The sequence below is a fragment of the Trifolium pratense genome, linkage group LG3 (assembly GCF_020283565.1).
Source record: "Trifolium pratense cultivar HEN17-A07 linkage group LG3, ARS_RC_1.1, whole genome shotgun sequence".
Taxonomy (NCBI): domain Eukaryota; kingdom Viridiplantae; phylum Streptophyta; class Magnoliopsida; order Fabales; family Fabaceae; genus Trifolium; species Trifolium pratense.
Window position 1 is genome coordinate 45,767,829 of NC_060061.1, and position 21,239 is coordinate 45,789,067.

The 21,239-nt window shown below is 31.2% G+C and overlaps 1 protein-coding gene across 1 annotated transcript; it reads left to right on the top strand.

Moving 5' to 3' along the window:
- The first annotated feature begins 3,176 nt into the window (after positions 1-3,176).
- On the top strand, positions 3,177-13,932 carry LOC123916193 (1,4-alpha-glucan-branching enzyme 3, chloroplastic/amyloplastic-like). The gene is made up of 21 exons (XM_045967580.1): positions 3,177-3,612; positions 4,849-4,920; positions 5,128-5,192; positions 5,919-6,578; positions 6,666-6,838; positions 6,937-7,026; positions 7,904-7,979; positions 8,620-8,727; positions 8,947-9,037; positions 9,220-9,321; positions 9,668-9,770; positions 9,945-10,082; positions 10,200-10,271; positions 10,431-10,535; positions 11,366-11,443; positions 11,517-11,627; positions 11,918-11,998; positions 12,391-12,495; positions 12,653-12,738; positions 12,858-12,912; positions 13,225-13,932. Exons 1-21 carry the CDS (start codon positions 3,311-3,313, stop codon positions 13,255-13,257), a joined length of 2,706 nt encoding a protein of 901 aa, XP_045823536.1. The 5' UTR covers positions 3,177-3,310; the 3' UTR covers positions 13,258-13,932.
- The last annotated feature ends 7,307 nt before the right edge of the window (positions 13,933-21,239 follow it).

A 21,239-nucleotide genomic window follows, 5' to 3' on the forward strand; every position in this document is an offset into this window, starting at 1 on the left:
TATAGAATATCATCACTTTATTTTCAGTTTATTAAAATTTTAAAGTGTTTTTCTAAAAGAAGATTTATTTGTTTTCATTATTCCATCTAGAAATTCTTAAAAGTAATAAACAAAGTAAAAATTAGTGTCATTTTTATAATTAAAATAAAAATTTTAATACAAAAGGGTATACAACTATTTGAGTCATGGAATGTATTCGACACTGTATTATAGTAATTTTTTTTTTTCTTGAGTTAAGTAGTTTAATGGGTAGAAATTTCACCCAAAAGGTACATGAGTGGGATGATTGGGGTTCGAACCCCGGCTCCTTGCATATATAATACAATGTCCCTTCCAACTGAGTTAAACTCACAGAACTTGACGGCCCGTTTGGTGCGCCGGATAGGATAGATGTATGATAAGATAATGAACCGGATAAGAATATGATATGATAGTGACAGGATAAATACTTATCCTATCAGGTGTTTGATGCACACATGATAAAATTGACGATATGACTATTTTATTATTTTATGTGCTTTGTAGACATTTTCGTATTGACATGATGAATGTAAAAACAATATTAAAAGTTGTGATAAAATAAAAAAATTTGCTGAATATTTTTATAAAGATAAAAAAGTTATTTGACCATTATAAAAAAAAGTTATATAACCACAAAAATAATAATAGAAAAAAAAATCGACTAAAAAGGATTAGAAGCACAAATAAGTAAGAGCTGCATCAACATAAAAAGGATCAGAAGCATTAGTTTTTTTTTTAATCATAAAAAAAACCACTAGTTATTCCCAGTAGTTACATAAGATAGAGTCAACTAGTGTTACGTACTTCATGAAGCAGATATTAGTTTAAATGTTTAATGATTGATTGTTAAATAAAAGGGGACGAAACGAAAATTGAAAAAATGGCAAAACACAAAAAACAAAAAATGCCGACTGTGAGAGTCGAAGAAGGTACTTGTGGAAAAATAAAGCGTTTTTTTTATCAGGTTGGTTACCCAATTAAAACTAAGGGCCCGTTTGGTGCACAGCATAAGAGACAGGATAGGATAATTGTATCATATCCTGCCGCAATCCAGTGTTTGATGATACAACAGGATATGATAAGTGAATCCTGAAGCTTATCCTATCCTGTCTCTCTAGTTATAATTCTTATCCTGAATTTGAGCTGGGTTACCAGCAGGATAGGATAAGAAAAAAATTACTGATTTATTTTATAAAATATATTTTAAAACACATATAATAAAATAATAAATTTTTAAATATATATGTGATTTTCTCACAAGGTAATTTTGTAATTTATATATTCTAAAAAATCAAAATTTTACTAAAATTACAATATTTTGAAATGATTATTAAAAAATTGACAAATAGAGATATTAATTTAAATTTTATAAAAAATTAAATATAATTCTTTTGCAATAGTAGTTTTATTATTTACGTATGAGATATATCATATATTTATTTGGCCTATCTTTTTTTTTTGACAAAATTTATTTGGCCTATCTAAAATGTATATATTATTGATTTATTTATTTGATCATGATTCATATAAAAAATTAAACTTGATTATTTTCTCATGATTTTTATTTGAAATTATATAAAGTTATTTGATTACTTATTTATATTTTTTATTTAAAAAATTCAAAGTATTACAAAATAATTTTAAAAAAATAACAATTATTTTACAAGAGTAATTTTGTCATTTAAATATGTTATATATCTTTATCATATTATTATGAGCTATTAAAAACAAAATATAATAGTTATCATGTTTGTTATCCTGTGTGCACCAAACACATGATATGATAACTGAGTATAACTGTTATCCTGTTGTTATCCTATCCTATCCTTATCCTGTTTTATATCCTATCCTGTCACTATGCTATCCTGCGCACCAAACGGGCCCTAAAGATTAAAATAACAAATAGTCAATCGGATAGGATGTTTAGTTTATCTTTTTCTAATGGTACACCAAACAAGAGATTTAAGTAGGATAAAATAATTTTATCATATCCTGTCTCTCTATCCTGCACACCAAACGGACCTTGAGTGTATCTAATTTATAAATACATTATCAAATAGTCTCTATTTAGTTAGGTAATATATCTTTTGTTAAATATTTTGATCTCAAATATAGTCTTTATTAATCATTTTAATCTTTAAATATATTTTTTAGTCAATGTAATCCACAAAATTACAAATAAAAGCAACATTGAGATGTATTAGCAATCTTAATACATTTTAGAATTATACAACTCACACATTGAAAAATCAAAATAAATTTTTACCCAAAAGAGGAAAAAAAAACATGTAGATTCCTGTAAACTTAACTCAGGGAGTAGATACATTCATTATATGTACACATAAGAGTTAGAAATTTAGTTAGTTGGTTCAGTGATGATTGGTCTGAACTTGGTAGAGAGGATCACGGTTCGATTCTCACAACTGTGATCGAAAAGGAGCTGCAACCACTTGATACCAGAACTGACCCCTGAGCCAGTGGCGGCTCGCACACATGTGCGAGGCGTGCGACGGCATCGGGCCTCAAAATTTTGAGGGCCTCAGTTCAAAATTTCGAGGTCCTATAATATTACTTATATATTATTTATACTTATAAAATATCATATGTATATTAATAGATAATTTTTTGGCCCTAAACTAATAGTTATATATTATTAATGTTGTTATAATATCATACGAGTATCAATAGATTAGTTAGCTATACTCGTAAATATAGTTTTAGTCCATTTTTATCTTTGCATAAAATTTAACCTTAGATTAGGAGATTCTTTTTTGACGTTATATACAAAGATAATTATTTTGTATTTCTTATCTCATTTGATTTAATGTAATTGGTTTAATATTGATAATCTATATGTTTACAAAAATAAAAATGATTTTTTTATATTATACGCGATTTAAATCGACAGTTTTTTTTATAGAAAAAAATTAAATTTTTTATATTAAGGGGCCACTTTTATATTTTGCACAGAACCTCCTAAAACCCGGAGACGCCCCTGCCCTGAGCCAGATTAAATCGGTGGTGAAAAACCGTAAGAGTTGAAATTTAAATCTAAACACTCTACTAATTCACTTAGTAGTAAAATTTCTACTAATAAATTAAAAAAAAAAAATGTAAAGTGAAACCAAAAACTACAGATTTTATAGATTTTGTCCACACTCGATAAACGTTGTCCCGAGTCGACTCAAAAACCTCTCTTGAACCCAACACAAACACAACACTGAGTAGCGCGTTGTTCGCTACTGTTTTCACTATTTTCCATTTCTTCCTTATCCATTCTCAAACAACAATGACAACAACACTTTCAATTCCACTCAACATCTTCTTCTTCCATCAAATTCAAACCACACCCACTTCTTCAAATTTCCAACAACCCCAAACCGTTACCTTTTCCCGCAGAAAAACAACCTTAAAAACCGCATGTTCTGGTTCACAAGAAAACCCCCAACAACACCAAAAGAAGCAGAAAAAGAAGAAAGAGTTCAATACAAATGACACTGATTCTGATGGTGAAAAGGGTTATGACCCTGTTGGATTTCTCGTCAAACGTGGGATTTCTCATAAAGCATTTGCTCAGTTTCTTCGTGAAAGGTAAGTTAATTGGATTGAAATGAAAAAAATTTGCTTGGTTTTTGGTAGAATTTGTGTTTTGATTTTCTGGGTTTGTTCCATTTTTATGTTTCTCTTAGAAAGTTGGAGTCTTTTTTTTTGGTCTAGTAGTCTATTTGCTAGACTCAGACATATAAGTGTTGAGAAGTAAAGAATTAGTAGCTACCGATTGAGTTAACCTTACTGGGACAAAAAGTTGGAGTCTTTAGTAGTTGTAATTGCCCTTCCTTCATTTCCATGTTGAAGTTACACTGATTTGGAACTCACAAAAGGGTAGTTATGTGTAATTTCTTAAAATAAAGAAGGCCCTTGGGGTCCACAAATCCTAGCTCAACCGACAGAAATGCCGAAATTGGTAGGTCGGATGTCATGACCGGGGTTCGAGCCCCGGTCCCTCCACTTTGTGTGTGTGAGTTTCCAATGGCTTGCCATTTCGTCTATGCACCAAAAAAAAAAAGAAATAAAAGAAGTCCCTTGGGGATGTAAGAATAGTACAAATGGTTTTACATTGCTGTTTCGGTTACAAACCCTTATATTGCAGTAAAATTTGGGCAACTGCGGTTGTAATTGTAATTGCGATGGGATGGGATTGGAGAGACCTCAAAAACCATCATGTTGCATTTACAGGCGCAGCTGAGGATGCAGACTGCAATTTAAAACTACCGTACAAACTGAAAGTGTAGTTTTCCGAGTAACTAGTCAAATTACTGTCATGTAGCAATGTTCTTAATAATACTGAATGATGAGAATTTTGCTTAAGGTTTGTCAATGTGCATTTCTTTGGCCAAATTAGTCATCATGTGATAAATCATAAATCTTGAGGATTAATGTGACTGGCATAATAGGCATTAAGGGATTAATTTCACAGCTATGTTCAAATATTTAGGTAGCGAAAGCATGCTACCAGGTATGCAAGTCACCAGAATGTTTATGAGGATATGTCATAGTAAAAAGTCGGGTTTGATTCCTTGTGAGAAATAAATTCCTTGGAAAGAGGTTCTACCTTGTTGCTCTGTTGTCCTTGAACATGAACACTCTGATTGAAGGATAAATAATTCACATAAAAAGGTCCTAAAATATAAACAAAAATAGTTGGTAGTTTTTAATTTTCTTGTTCTAGTGAATTATATAGCTATGTCATGTACTATTTTTGTTTATTGGTGTGTTGGAAATTTGATGCAAGGAATTTTAAGATGTTAGTTTTTGTTTGTTTTGTAGGCATAAAGCGTTGAAGGACCTGAAAGATGAAATTTTGAAACGGCACATGAACTTCAAGATTATGGCTTCTGGGTTAGTTCTACTATGTGGCATTGACTTAAACATTTAAGCTAAGGCGTGTTTTATATCCTATATGTTTTTGAAACTATTGATGTTATGAAATTATGGTATTTAAAACTACTGATCCAATTTTCCAGATTTATTTGACAAAGTTGTGCTTGTAAAGATTATGAGGTTCCTTTGAGTTGCATTTCATTCTTCTTTGTTATGTCTGTTCAGGTTTGAGTTATTGGGTATGCATCGTCATCCAGAACATCGGGTTGATTATATGGAATGGGCTCCAGGTTTGACATTCTCCCAAGGATTCTTTTAGGGTCTGTCTGGTTTTCATGTCTCAAATATCGAATTAATGGTTTTATTTTGTCTATTTCCGGCAAGAATTGTACCTTAGCTCTTGTTAGTTTTCAACATCCCGAGTTTTTCTTGCACCAGTGTAAATATTTGACAAATCAATACTTATGATATAGATGTTGTGGATGCTTCTAAATTTGAATTTTTCTCTGCTCTTCTGAGGCAAGGTCTTTTATGTCGAAGCAATACCTACTTATATTTGTTACCTAATATTTATTTGAAAACCTATGTCAACCAATAGCCAGTTTTTGTTCAACAAAATAGAACTATTGCCAGTTTGCTACTAGCCACCAACATTTTGGACCTCACAATGAAATTGATACAATGATGTAGTTACTTTTAGAAAATAATCTAAGATACGCTAAGATTGAGAACTGATCCTAAGGGATAAACCAAGATATTCCAAAATAATATCAACATATCTCTTACTTATTATTGTTATATGTTTCATGATTTTCTCTCGAGTAAATAGGGATTAGTGTTTAGTCTTTTGTACCAAGTTTTTAACAATAATATTCAAAGTTCTTATTATTTTCTCTCATTTAATCTAAAATTCCACAACTTCAATAGTTATTTTTGCAAGTTTCAGCCCAAAGTAATCTGTTGATTGAATTTATTCTCGTTCATTTCGTGTCATATTAAGAAGCATGTAAATGCAGGGGCTCGTTATTGTGCAATTACTGCTGACTTCAATGATTGGTCAGCTACAGAAAATTGTGCAAGAGAGCATTACTTTGGTCACGATGATTATGGATACTGGTTTATTATTCTTGAAGATAAGCTAAGAGAGGGAGAAGAGCCAGATGAACTATACTTTCAGCAGTATAACTATGTAGATGATTATGATAAAGGTGATAGTGGAGTCACCGTTGAAGAGCTCTTTAAGAAAGCAAACGACGAATACTGGCAACCAGGGGAAGATCGTTACCTGAAAAACCATTTTGAAGTTCCAGCTAAGTTGTACGAGCAGATGTTTGGTCCTAATGGGCCTCAAACCATTGAGGAGTTAGGAGACATACAGGATGCAGAAACAAGATATAAGGAATGGGCAGCAAAAAATGGACCTTCCCCTTATGCCGTGATTGACAAAGGCAAGAATTACGACATATTTAATGTGAAAGTTGATCCAGAATGGCATGAGAGAATTCGTGCGCTGAAACCTCCAATAGCATACTGGCTTGAGACACGTAAAGGAAGGAAAGCGTGGTTGAAAAAGTATATGCCTGGCATTCCTCATGGCAGCAAGTATAGGGTTTACTTTAACACTCCAAATGGACCGTTGGAGCGAGTACCTGCTTGGGCTACATATGTGCAGCCTGGTAAACCTTGTTAAGATTTGTTGATTAATTAATTAATTGTTTTGTATTTTTTATTGATTCTGTGTTATCCGATTGTTATGCTTTCAGAATTAGATGGAAGACAAGCTTATGCAATCCACTGGGAACCGCCTCCAGAAGATGCATACAAATGGAAAAACAAAAGCCCCAAAGTACCGAAGTCATTGCGGATATATGAAGCTCATATTGGAATTAGTGGATCTGAGCCAAAAATATCTTCATTCAATGATTTCACAGACAAGGTTTCTCTAATTTTGGACCTGAAGTTTATAGTCAAGCCATTATACATGTCTTTTGTGTATAACCACCCCCTTGAATTTTTATTATTTACAAAATGCAGGTTCTTCCTTACATAAAAAAAGCTGGATACAATGCAATCCAGTTGATTGGAGTTGTTGAACACAAGGATTATTTTACTGTTGGTTACAGAGTAAGTTAAAAAGTTGTTGTAATTCATAATCAATTTTATGACTAATTATATCTTGATAAAGTTCATTTAGAATTTCTTTATGTGATTCCGTTTGGATTCAGCCTATTTTTGAGCTTATGAAAATAGCTTATGCAAATAAATAAAGTTGTGTTAATTTATAAGTTTTTAGTTTTTACTAACAAAAATTATATTTTTATTAGCTATTTTCTCATAAACTATCTTGAAAAATTTATAATAATGCATAAAAGCTTATTTATTTGCATAAGCTGTTTTACATAAGCTCAAAAATAAGCCAATCCAAAAAGGACCATATATCTGGAGATTTAGCGGTCTTAGTATCATGGTGTAAACCTGAACGCTAGGCTTCTGTTCTAGGTTCGTGTAAAAATGTTGGTCATTATTGAATTTTGAATTGGGGAATATGGAGAACTTCCAAATATACCTAATAAATTAATAATTTCCATGTGCAAGGAGGGCTTCATGAACCCAACTTGGAGTCCCAAATCAGGCATAATGAACCTGGTTTGAGGGATTATATAGTTATATAGGATTGGGCAATCATTTCCTTTGAGCCATGGTTTTTAGGTTGAGTTAGGTTCAATCCGTATCACAAATTCACAATCCATATTGTAAAAGGCATACATGATTTATCTTGTAAGTCATGTTATAAACTACAAACTATATGCACATGCATTCCTTACATGTTCTGCTTAAGTATTATGTTTTTTATTGGTTACATCATATTGGAACTCTGACCTTTGATGACATTCTCATTTGTCACAACAAATCAGTTATGAGTTCTGACAATGCATGGATCAAAAGTTCACTATTTTAAGTTAGTTAGGAACATGCTAAAACTCCTATCTGATTGTTGCAGGTTACCAATTTTTATGCCACTAGTAGTCGATATGGCACTCCAGATGACTTCAAGCGATTAGTTGATGAGGCACATGGTGAGTAGACATTTATGATGACTAGAAATTTAATCGCAACTCTTAGTATTGAAAATTCTAGACAGAAAGATTATACTTGTTGCATTACTTGAGTATTAAAAGGCGCCAATAAAGGAAAAACAAGTTTAGTCAGAAACTGTAAGTGCATCAGTACAACTTTTTCCTGTTTTTCATTATAGGCTAAAAAAAATTATAATTTTTGGGAAAAGCAATCCAAATTGTTAATTTTGGGATTATTATTTTAACTATTGAGAAGCTCACATTCATCTTTAGAAGTAGATTGTAATTTCGAAAAGTCTTGGAAATGTGAGATTTAAATATAATTAATATCCATTGTTCAAAGAAGTCTTGGGATGAGATTCATGTTTCATACAACTTGTATGGGGTAATAATCATTTTATTAGAACATTTTTGTGGATATAAGCATGAAGTGCTGAATCATGTCGATTTTGTGTCTCTTTTATGTGTGTGCTGAATCTTAACACACACAATAAAAGAACTTCTAATCTTGTTTTGTGTGTGTTAATAACTCCAATCCTTGGTGGCTGCAATTTTTTCCAAGCACAACATAATTTCTGCTCTATCTTCATCTTTGTGAGGGAAACAGACTATTTTGCTAACTCTGCTTTTGGCGGCACAGGACTAGGACTGCTTGTCTTCATGGAAATTGTCCATTCATATGCTGCTGCAGATGAGATGGTTGGATTATCATTGTTCGATGGATCTAATGACTGTTTTTTTCATTCTGGTATCTGTTCATGCTGCTGGAACCTCTTTATTTAGTCACACATGCAATTTTCATTATTTTCATTCATTCAAGACTATGTGATGAACTTTGCTTATTTTTCATTACGTCTTTGTTTGACGAGTCTCTTGGTTCCTTAGAAAAGGAGGGTGTTGTATTGAATGTTTCTACTCTGAACTTTATTCTAATACAATGACAATTGTGGTTTGACTTTTTGAATAGGTAAAAGGGGGCAACACAAGTTCTGGGGAACCAGAATGTTCAAATATGGCGACCTCGATGTTCTTCATTTCCTTCTATCAAACTTGAGCTGGTATATGCAATTGCAAACCAAAAACACTGTATACTAATAGTTATAATTTATAATCGCCTCTTTGAGCCATTACCTTTCCACCTTATTGGTCTACTATCATTTTATTGAACATAAATTTGATTTTTATATTTTGTTTTTGTGTTTGTTAATGCTAAATTTCTCATTATATGATGTTTGGACAGGTGGATTGAGGAGTATCAAATTGATGGTTACCAGTTCCATTCACTTTCTTCTATGATATATACTCACAACGGTTTTGCTTCATTTACTGGTGACTTGGAGGAGTATGGCCATTTCGAAACTTTATTGCTTCTTATATATTAACATTATTTGTATATTTGAGATTTTGTTGGCTTTAATAAAGGTTTTTGGTTTCCGAACCATGGCTTGAATCCTAATACTATTCTGATAGCATCTATGATATATTTTTGTCCTTTAAAAAGATTCTTTAAGGTTTTCCATTTCATCTTCAACTTTTTAGAAATTAATATTCTCACAATAGTGCAGAGCTTTAAATGTTTAGTATTTGAAGTAACTACTATACTGAATAGCATTATTAGAACGCTTTTCGAAATGTCAAACACAATGACTTTGGAAATTCCATTGATTACAAATTCTACTTGCATTCAGGTACAGCAACCAATATGTTGACAGGGAAGCACTATTATATCTTATCATGGCCAATGAAATACTACATGTTCTTTACCCAAATATTGTCACAATAGCCGAAGATGTAAGCTTTCATGTTCTTTTCATTTATTTCAATACTTATGTGCATATTATAGTACTTCTTTGAAAGTTAATAGAATAATGTCATTTATATTGAACTTCAAATATTAATTAACTCGTAATTATTTCTTGATCTTCACCTTGTTTTGTGTATAATATGCGTATCCGTTATTGACAGGCAACATATTATCCTGGATTATGTGAGCCAACTTCTCAAGGTGGACTTGGATTTGATTACTATGTCAACCTTTCTGCACCTGAGATGTGGTCAACTTTTCTTGAGACTGTTCCTGACCATGAATGGAGCATGACTAAGGTCGTACTCGAGTAAAATTGATCATTTTGTTATTAAATGTTTATTTTTGGTGCCATTAGTATTACTCAAATTTTTTAAATTAAATTATATTATTTGCTGTTGCATCTCATGCTGCAGATTGTTAACACATTAGTTTCTAAAAAGGAAAATGCGGATAAGATGCTCTTATATGCAGAAAATCACAACCAGGTAACTCACCCTTTTTTCAATTTATTGAAGAACTGAGGTTTATATATATATAAACAAACAAGCCTTCTCAGCACAAGACGTGCCAAGAGAGACTACTGTGAGGTTTATTTTTAAGGTATCATTGTGTATGTATCTAACTTTTTCTTATGTTGCTGCCAGTCTATATCCGGAAGGCGGTCATTTGCAGAAATATTGTTTGGTGAAGTTGATGAGCATTCAGAAAACTACAAGGAATCTTTATTGAGGGGATCTTCATTACATAAAGTATGCTATTAACTAATTTCCACCGTTTTTCAATTTAGATGTGAAGAGTGAAGACAAGATATTAGAAATTTGTGTTCAAAGTTTTGTTTAGTCTTCACGCTCTCTCTAAAGCTGTTAAACATAGCTGTTATATTATGGATAATTACGCCCTATTCGATTAAACAACTTACCTAACCGCTTATAGCATAAACATTTATCATATAAGGTGAGGATTGCCTCTTATAAACTCATTCCCATGCCAACTCACCTTCGATGTGAGACTTCTTAACACCTGGTCACGCCCAACATTATTGGGCTTGGTGCATGGATATAAATGGTGGGTGGCCCAATAGTGGGGCCCAACGTATCTTGGAGAGGTTCTGATACCATCTTAGAATTGAGAGTTGAGCCTAACTCAACCCTACAAAACCGGCTTGTAAGATGAGGATTGCCTCTTACTTATAAACTCATGCCCAGGCCAACTCACATCCGATGTGGGACTTCTTAACATATAGCAAATGAAAATAAGCTGATAACAACTTATTCACATGTAATAAGTTGTTCCCATAAGCTCTCCCAAACATTCTGTCAAGTGCTTATGCTAGTAGATAAGCTCAAATAAAACAGATCAAATAGCCCCTTGGTATAAATAATTTTGTGGGTTCTGGTTTTGATTTCTTTTTCCCCAAATTTCTTCCTGCTTTCTATATCTCACATATCCTTGCATTGTAAATAAATACTTAAATAGAACGTAAAAGATCACCGAATAATAGCATGCTTAGGCTGATAACATTTAGGTGGATTTTCCTTTTTCTGGTCATTTTTATAAATTTTATTGACTTTTGCACCAGATGATCAGATTGATCACGTTAACAATTGGTGGTCGTGCCTATATGAACTTCATGGGCAATGAATTTGGGCATCCAAAGGTTAGGGCTACTCCTCTTAAATATGCACAATTACTCATATTCGCTTGTGACTGATAATGTTTTACCTGTCTAGAGTGTTGAGTTTCCAACATCGAGCAACGACTTCTCATATTCGCTTGCTAATCGTCAGTGGGATCTTTTGGAAAAAGATGGAATTCACCGTGATTTATTTACCTTTGATAAGGTAATTAATTTGATCTCTTTTGTGATAGTTGTATTCTTGCTCACTAGTTATGACTCACCTTGGTGGAAAGTAATTGGATGCTGAAATGACCAATCTATGAATGCATTCGTTAGTGTTCTTTTTGCTAATAATTGTTTATTCATAAGCAGTGCACTGCTGGCAAATTGTTTAATTAAATCTTAACTATTTAGTAATCATATATTTGACTTAAGCTTCCGTTCAGACTTTATGTTTGTAACTGGCCCGTAAGCAAATGGAGATTTTGAGGTTACTTTTCTTATTCTTTTCAGGATTTGATGAAGCTGGATGAGAAGGAGAGAGTGCTCTCTCGTGTTTTTCCAATCTTTCACCATGTCAATGACAGTTCAATGGTACATCAACTTATTTTTCAGTCCTTTCCTTTTAAATAATTGGAGGCTTTTACTTCCTCATCAGTTTTTACCGTAATAATTGACAGATCATCTGTATACTAAGACTATTTGGATAAACAACTTAATTAAGCGCTTATAAAAAAAGTGCTTATGAATAAATATTTCTACAACAAAAGATAAAATAAAATCAGACAGTTTTCATATAAATCGTAAGCTATTCTCATAAGCAATCTTGAAGAGCTTATGGAAATAAGCTAAAAACAATTTATGGACATGTCCATAAATTTTTCCTGTAAACTTTCCTAAACAGTCTCACAAGTGCTTATGTCAGTAGGTAAGCTTATATGTTTGTTTATATACATAGTAGAACTTGACTCTTTCGTTATTTGCAGGTCATATCTTACGTCAGAGGCCCGCTTCTCTTCATTTTCAATTTTCATCCAACAGAGTCTTATGATAGCTATGCAGTAGGTGTAGAAGAAGCCGGGGAGTATCAAGTGAGTATCAGTTCATAATTAAATGTAAAACTTAACATGTATTTTATGTTCTTTTCCCCTCATTGGACTGTTTACCTATGTAAATTCGAACCTTTAGCATTTGGTTTTAGGCCTGTTGAAGGGTAACTAACTTTGTCAGCACATTTTGATGGTACAGCTTATTCTGAACACGGATGAAATAAAGTATGCTGGTCAAGGGATCCTTAAAGAAGACCAATATTTTCAAAGAACTATAAGCAGAAGGTAGCCTTGTTTCTTGAATCTGCCTTGTTTCTTGAATCTCTTCTCCTCTCTGATTGTATCAATTTGTGCTTTCTGTTTTTGACTTATCGTATTTTGATGTGTATAACATGTGTTGACAGAGTCGATGGGCATCGAAACTGCATAGAGGTGCAACTCCCTACCAGAACTGCTCAGGTTGATAGTTTGTTTCTTATGTTATATTTTGCTTACTTCCCAATGTTTCGTAGATCAACAAAGTCACTTAAACAAAGCCTTGAAATATATCGAAGTTTAATTTGTTCATCCAAGTTTTAACTGGCCCATTTTTCAGTATCAACAACTATCACCAATAAGGGAAAAAAAAAATCATATCAATATTTTTTGAACGGCCTTATTTATTGCATCGTTTTTTGAACGGCCTAATACATATAACTTTTTAAGGATGTATTATTCACTATTTATGCTTGTCAGGACTAATGGATAAGGAATTCTGTTCTACCTTTACAGGTTTACAAGTTAAAGCGAATATTGAGAATATGAACCATGCTGCAGCATCGTGGGAGTATCTTTAAACGAGAACTTGATCGCAGTTAGAGACTGACAGCTTTCTTCGTTTAATGTTGTAAGAAAAATTGAAGGGAAGCATGGAAGTTCAGAACAAATGGATTCTAGATTCACGAAGATACAAGGTAACGGAATATGACAATGCATATTCTAACTATGCTAACACAGGACTATGCTTGTAAATCGTAACCCTACCGATCCATATACCACAAATAATGTGATATAGGTTGGGTAAAGATTTACTAGAAAATCTACACTCATCATGATATAGTTGAGTTTAATGGGATGTAGTGACCGTGTAAAATAGTTTTACACGATCATCCAGTAAAAAACTATCAATTTGTCATGTCATATCAAGAAAGTGGGATGAAGTGAGGTGACATGACAGAAAACATGGTTGTTATTGGTTGACATTGTAAAATTATTTTACACTCAGTCCATATTCCTTTTTCTCTATAGTTTCCAGGGGAAGGAACTTATGTATATAAGACTCTTATTTTAGCTTTACATTTTCTTTCATAGAGTAAAAAGTAGCAACTAAAATATTCAGTTGCTGTAAGATTGATTGTACCTTAACTAAAATATATGTGAATTATTTGTATATTGATTGAGTTCAATTGTTATAAGGAAAATATGTAAATTTCCTAATTAGAGGGTGTGCATCAATTATGGTAGATGGATTATGACATTAATTGATTTATACTATCAAGTGTAAAAATAATTTACACCATCAATCGATCAAAACCATTATATCATTGAATCATGGTTGATTTTAATCACAATTACTTCTAAAGTCTCAAATATGAATGGTTGTGATTTGTTGATAGTGCAAAAGTTTTTACGGTAACAATGTATCATAATTAAACTCATCACATTATGGACTAACAAACTTGATGTCAGAGTGGTGAAATTGCCTGATGAGGAAATAATAGTTTACGTTTCTTTAGAAGTTTATTGATAAATATTTTTTTTCAAAGTAAATAGGAGTTTATATTTTAATTAACTAATTAGGAAATTCTATTTTTGAATTCAATGGATTGATTTGAATTATTTCACCAACATAAAGTCTTTTACCACGTAGTGGACCTTCTACAAAAAAAAAAATTGAACTTTTTAAATAAATAATCATTTTTAAAAATAGGCAAAATTACACTCCAGATCCTTTATCTTATTTTTTTGTAACGCTTTGGTCCTTTATTTTTTTGGTAACACTTTGGTCTTTTATCTTATTTATTTTTAACATTTTAATCCTTTATTTTATTTTTTTTCCATTTAGATCATTTATCTTTTATAACATTCACATATAAACCATTTTTCTCATCATTTTATAAAAAAAATGCTGAATTTTATTTTTTAAAATACTTTTTATATTAAAATTAAATAAAACTCATAATTTGGATGAATATGTTCATCATCTTCATCAATTTCTTCGTATCTTCATCTTCTTTAAATAAATCTTCATCTTCTTTAAAAGAGAGTAGAAAAGTTTTTTGGGATTTGGATTCAAGATAACTTGGAATTTGGATTTGGGTTAAAAGTTTATCTGAATTTGGGTTAAAAGTTGTTGATAATTTGGGATTTAAATTTTTAATGAAGGAGTGAGTGAATGAACAAATTAGTGCAACTTTTCTCTTATATACTAGAAATTCAATAAAGTGACAAGAAATCGTTGTGAGAAAATTGAGAGATGTCTTCGTTGATATAGCTCCTTTCTCCTAAGAGTGGCCTCTCACTTAGGGCAGCTTCATTTAACGGATAGTTTTTCTCTCCCCAATTCGAAAAACACATCATCACCTTCAATTAGGAATTCCATAACTTGTCGATAGCTCTCTCCTCTTAGTGATGGCCTTTTCCCATTGGGGTGACTCATCTAACAGTTAACTCTCCCTAATCGACATTATATATATATTGAGAAGTGATGACTGGCTCGTCCTTTGATGGATAAGGGATCACCATTGTGGTTTCACATATTTTCTACTTCCTGAAGAGTGAAGGATAACCATCGTGATTGATCCTCATAGGCACATTTCTTTTTAAAATCTGAACACTCGGTCAAATCAACGGAAGACTACCCTGCCCCGGGTTAAATGTAAGGTTTTTTTGTATAGAAAAGAAACTCCTACTTCAAGGCTCAAAAATGGTTAACAAGAGATTATCTTCCTTATATCTCCGGTGTTTGAAATTTGAAACAATACCTGTACATCATCAATGGGGTTTTATTCAAAAGCACACAATCAAAGATTTTTGCGTTTTTTATCGTCATCCTCCCTCCATTTTCCGCCTAAGCAAGAAGATTGGTAGAATTTGGTATCATAATGCAGAAAAATAATTTAATTGAAAACAAATACAAGTGAAACGAATGAATTTCTTCAAGACAAACATACTCATTGTATTAAGATAAATCATTCAAGAAAACAAACAAGTTCTTATATGCAAACAATGCTTTAACCAAATAAAAATGATAAAAACAGTACAATGCTAAAATCTGAGAATAATTTTTCAATCTGGACTTGAACGTCTGCTGCAGTCTATTCCAAATTAGCGTCCCCACAAGTTAGAAAACATGATCACACGGGATTTGAATCAATCTCATCAATAGCTGCCATAACCTGAGAACATACGTTCATCGGTAATTTCCTCAAAGTCTGTTATATCCTCGAAAAGTAAATTTTATGTTAAGAATTATACCAAAAACATATAATAAAAAAATGCATTTAAGTTTTTGTCCTTAAATAAATTCTCAGTTTTTGATTCATATACACTCACAGTCCAGCCGTTGCATGATCCTAGCTGGTAGTAACTATTTTTGTTGTTGTTGACTACTCAACAACACATCCTCGTTTGAACAATACTAGTTGTACTATTCAATTAAAAAAAGGAAAATGCTTATTATAGCGAAAGAAATTTCACGAATGCCTCACGAAGAAAGGCGGCACTTGAAATAAACTGATCAACATACTTTTGAATCACCACTGCAACTCATAAAGTACATAATACCTTCAATATAACTTGATTAATTATAAAAAAAGTCTCTTTCATGATGAAAGTATTAATATTATAATCAAAGGTGACATGGAAATACACGTATCTCTTACATTAACCTCTTAAAATATCAATTTTGTCCTAAATTAATCTCTAAAATTTTGTGTTTTTATACTCGGGGTCCATTTTTAGTATTTAAATATGACCTTCAAATAATCAGGACTGGTCCTGAGTAGGGATATCATATTATATATGCATGGTTAAAATTTCGGACACCCCACTTATTCACCTCATGAGTGAAATTTCTAACTACTAAGTTTTTTTTGGGTACAATCCAACTACTAAGTTACTCGACAAAAAATATTAATTAAAATTAGATATCTTATTTAATAAATATTAAATATGTACCAAATTATCACTTATAAACATTGAAAACTACTACACCCCTAACTTAGACCAATTTTCTATTAAATTATTAACATTCAAAACCAAATTTTGGTAGTGAAAATATTTATTTTTAGTGTGAGGCTGGAAGTGGAAGCAAAGGAGACATGCATGAGGACACGTTTAATGGCATGCAAGTGGTGTGGTAATAATCGGCAATCATTAATTGTCATCATCTTTTATTTTAAAATAAAAACTAAAATTATAAAACTAAATAGTTGCTTTAAGTAATCAAATTGAACAAGTGAATTATCTAATGAAATTACATGACTTAGTAGTAATTAGTATTTGAGGTAGTGATAAAAGCACGCTCGTGAAATATTCGTGAATTTAGTTTCGCGATATATAGCAATGCTGTTAAAAAAAAGAGAGAGAACATAGAAAAAAAAAATAAAACATATTAAGAATCAAAGATTACCAAAAGTGGGAAATGAGATTTGAGCAAAAATATAATAATGGAGAGATAGTGGGGTGGAATATTCAATACAAAATCTAACACAAACCATTTATTTATATTTATAGGACACAATTGAGTATTGCGGAGTATCAACTGAATTACGAGAGTGCAACTTTGTTCCGACTAACAACTTTGTGGTTTTCTTGATAACTAGACGCCAACCCGTGCGATAGCACGGATTTTTGTAGATTTTCATATATTATATAAAAAGTAATATAATAAAAATTTCAAAATAAAAAGTGAAAAAATTAAAAAGAATTCAAAATATAGTGATGATAAAAAAGATAATATATTCAGTTCAAAGATGAATTTAGATAAATAGTTTACAAATTAGCTAATATACACTTTGTTTGAGATCCGTTGTAGATTAATATTTGTTCTATATCTTTATATGTCCTTAATAATAGATTTTTTATCAGGAAAAAATATATTAGATTTGTAAAAAAAAAATTGAATGTGGATCAAATAAAAAAATTGAGTTTTACTATTTTTATCAACCATAGTAGCAATGAGGAAAGAAAAAGCACATACGATTAATATTCGTAAAATATCTTTTTATGTCCTTAATAATTGATTTTTATTAAGAAAAATTATATATTGGATATAGAAAAAAATTGAATGGGATGAAATAAAATAAATATAGAGGAAAGAGAAATCACATCTTTATAAATTATAATAAATGATTTTTATTAAGAAAAATATATATACAAATTTATATGGTTGAAAAGCTTGAAAGAAACATGAAAGGGATGATATTCAACGAAACGCCTAGATTAACATTAACGGACACCGTACAAAAATAAAATAGAAAATCAAATTCAGAAAACAGTTATAGATTTAAACCTTACAAATTTGAAGAAAGGCGAGGAAGTGATTAGGGATAACATGCGTGGAGAGAAAGGGATACTTTAATTTTTGGATATTGTCTTGTTTCTTCTGCTCACATTTAGATACATATAAATTGGTGATATGATCAATGTGTTAACAAGTTAATTATTGTGTATATTTTGTGTACAATCACATGTGGAAATGGATTCTCTCCATTGTGTTTCTCTGAGTTTTTTTTTTCTCCCAATTGTTGCGTCAATTATGAGAGAAAATGAGAGATAAAATTATGAATAAATGACGAGGATGAATTTTTGATGGTTATGTATCTTTTCACAAATTATTTCATCGTTTACGGGAACAATTTATTTTTACATATTTTAAATTTAAACGGTCTCGTAAGTACAACTGAATCGGTGTTGTAAGGACTCTCATCAGCGGTAGTCAATTCGAATTCAGAATTTCATCCATAATGCTCCACATTTAAAAAAAACGAGTCTAGTCACTAGGGTTTTTTTTTTAACTAACAAACAACGATATTCATTCGTTTAAATTGGTAGAATACATCAATCAACATCATTACATATTATTATTATTATTATTATTATTATTATTAAATTTGTTGACCTTTTTTTCCAGAAAAAATTATATTGTTTCTTATAATTGTTTCAGAAATATATTTTTATTAAATTTTTTTCCAGCAGAAATATATTTAAACAATATAATTTAAACAATATAATATAAATATATTTCTGAAACAATATTTCAAAAGTTTAAATTAAGAGAAACAATATAATTTATTGATTTTTTAAGGAAGGTTCGGTCGGGAATAGACCTCTTTTTGTGGTGGACCGAGATTGTAATCTTTTATATTATAAGCTTGTAGACACAAGCAAACCCTAAACCCTAATTTATCACGTTTGATTTAGAAAGATATATATATATATATATATATATATATATATATATATATATATATATATATATATATATATATATATATATTCTCATACTATAACACCTTCAACAATATTGAAATGTATTAAAAAAAAAAACATCTTTCACATTTCAATGTCTCATGTAATGCTTATATCACTTTTTAAATTATTTATTATGCAGTTTATTAAATTGTAGTTTTTTAAAATTGGAAAATGAATTTTGTCAAAAAAAAATAATGGAAAAAGAATTGATATTTTTTATAAAAACCCTTTATTTTTACGTTAATGTATCCAAACATAAATCAATTCTATTTAACTCACTTTTAACCAAAATCAAATCTATCAAACTCAATTCTGTTAAATCAATTTTTGTTTGCAACCAAACACAACCATAGTCATGTCACTAATCACATTCATTATTTTGATTTTAACATTGCAGATTTAATATTAACCGATGATCAATTGATACAATATGCACTAGCAGATATTGAGATGATGTTACGTAGTTGTGGGAAGAGTTTAAAAGATTATCCTCCAATGCCAAGAGCAGACACATCATTAGTTCCTGATATACAAAATAGTTGAATACACGACGAATTGAATTATAATAAACAACCATTAGCTGAGGAACATGTTAGATTGATGTCAAGTATGACTTCAGAGCAACATATAGTATATGACACAATCATGACAAGAGTTAACAAAAACAAACTTGGTGTGTATTTTCTTTATGGTTATGGCGTTACAGAGAAGACATTTATCTGGAGGGCCATGTCAGCCGCATTACGCTCAAAAGGTGAGATTGTTTTAACAGTTGCCTCAAGTGGGATCGCTGCATTGCTTATACCTGGTGGTAGAACAACACATTCAAGGTTTTGCATTCCACTAAATGTTGACGAGTTTTCAACATGTATCATAGTTCCTAAAAGCCCTTTGGCGCTATTAATACAAAAAGCAAAGCTCATTATATGGGATGAAGTACCAATGATGCACAAACACTGTTTCGAAGTTGTTGATCGAACTTTAAAAGATATTCTCAAGTCCGTTGATGAAAAAAGTAAACACATTCCCTTCGGTGGAAAAGTTGTTGTTTTTGTCGGAGATTTTAGACAAATTCTACCAATAATACCCAAAGGTACAAGGCCAGAAGTTGTTCATGCGACTATTAATTCTTCGGTTCTTTGGAATTTTTGTGAAGTTTTAAGATTGAGTAAAAACATGAGGCTTCTTCGGTTCTTTCCAATTTCAAGAGTTACTTCTAGAAAAGGATTAAAAATATTGATCATCGATGACGACAGTGAAGATACGACTAAGACTTTGAATGTGGTCTATAAGGAAGTCTTCCGTAATATAACATAATTTTCTTTATATGAATATTTATCCAAAATTATTGTTGAACTATCGTTTAATGTTACTCAACTTTTTTCATATACCTTACATTATTGGAATTATCATATCTTATTTAATCATTAAATATCTTACAACTAATCAGACCCGTGCACCGCACGGGTCGATATTCTAGTGTATTGAAAAAGAAGAAAAGTTTGTAGTTTCAAATGGTATTGTTCTGCTTATAGTGTTTATACAATAGGAAGCTAAAGCTTTAAGTAGCTATTCACAAGTTTGTAGTTTCATGATATATTGAAGACTTGAGAAACCATTTTCCACCACCAATTACAACATAATCAAAAGTGCTGAATTGTTTGGTCCATAGTTGATCAAGAGTATTTTTGTTAAATTTGTTAAACATAATCATTTGTTTTCCGTTTTATTAAATTTTTTTCCAGCAGAAATATATTTAAACAATATAATTTTTATTAAATTTTCAAAATGATGGAAATTTATGAAGTATTTTGTTCAAGTTAAATTTAGAGAATTTCAAAATGACACCTAAAACCAAAGAATTTCAAAATGACACCTAAAACCAAAGAATGAGTTGGCTCAAACAAGAGCACCTCGGCATAGGTGTAGTGTCTCTCTATGCTTCCCAAGTTGCCGCAATTCAGGATACGTTGGGACAGAAGTATGATAAACATGGAGGTTTCAAGGTGAAGGTGAAAACAATTGATGGTTTTCAGGGTGGAGAGGAGGACATAGTCATATTTTCAACTGCTGGAACTGAATGCAGTGCTTCATTTGGCTCCAATAACGACAAGAGCACTATGGTTGCTCTTACTAGGGCCAAGTAAAACATACGTGTACGGTTACAATTACATTTGTTTTTGTTCAAAAAATGTTTGCATCAATGTTGTTGCGTTTTTATTTAACAGGTATTGTCTATGGATATTGGGTAATGAGAGTGCTCTCGTAAA

What these genes read in the sequence shown, in the direction of transcription:
- LOC123916193 (XM_045967580.1), top strand. Translation starts at nt 3,311, where the DNA reads ATGACAACAACACTTTCAATTCCACTCAACATCTTCTTCTTCCATCAA. An exon ending in CTTCTATCAAACTTGAGCTG is followed by an intron (nt 9,038 to 9,219) that starts GTATATGCAATT and finishes ATGTTTGGACAG; the next exon opens with GTGGATTGAGGAGTATCAAA. An exon ending in ATGCAGAAAATCACAACCAG is followed by an intron (nt 10,272 to 10,430) that starts GTAACTCACCCT and finishes TGTTGCTGCCAG; the next exon opens with TCTATATCCGGAAGGCGGTC.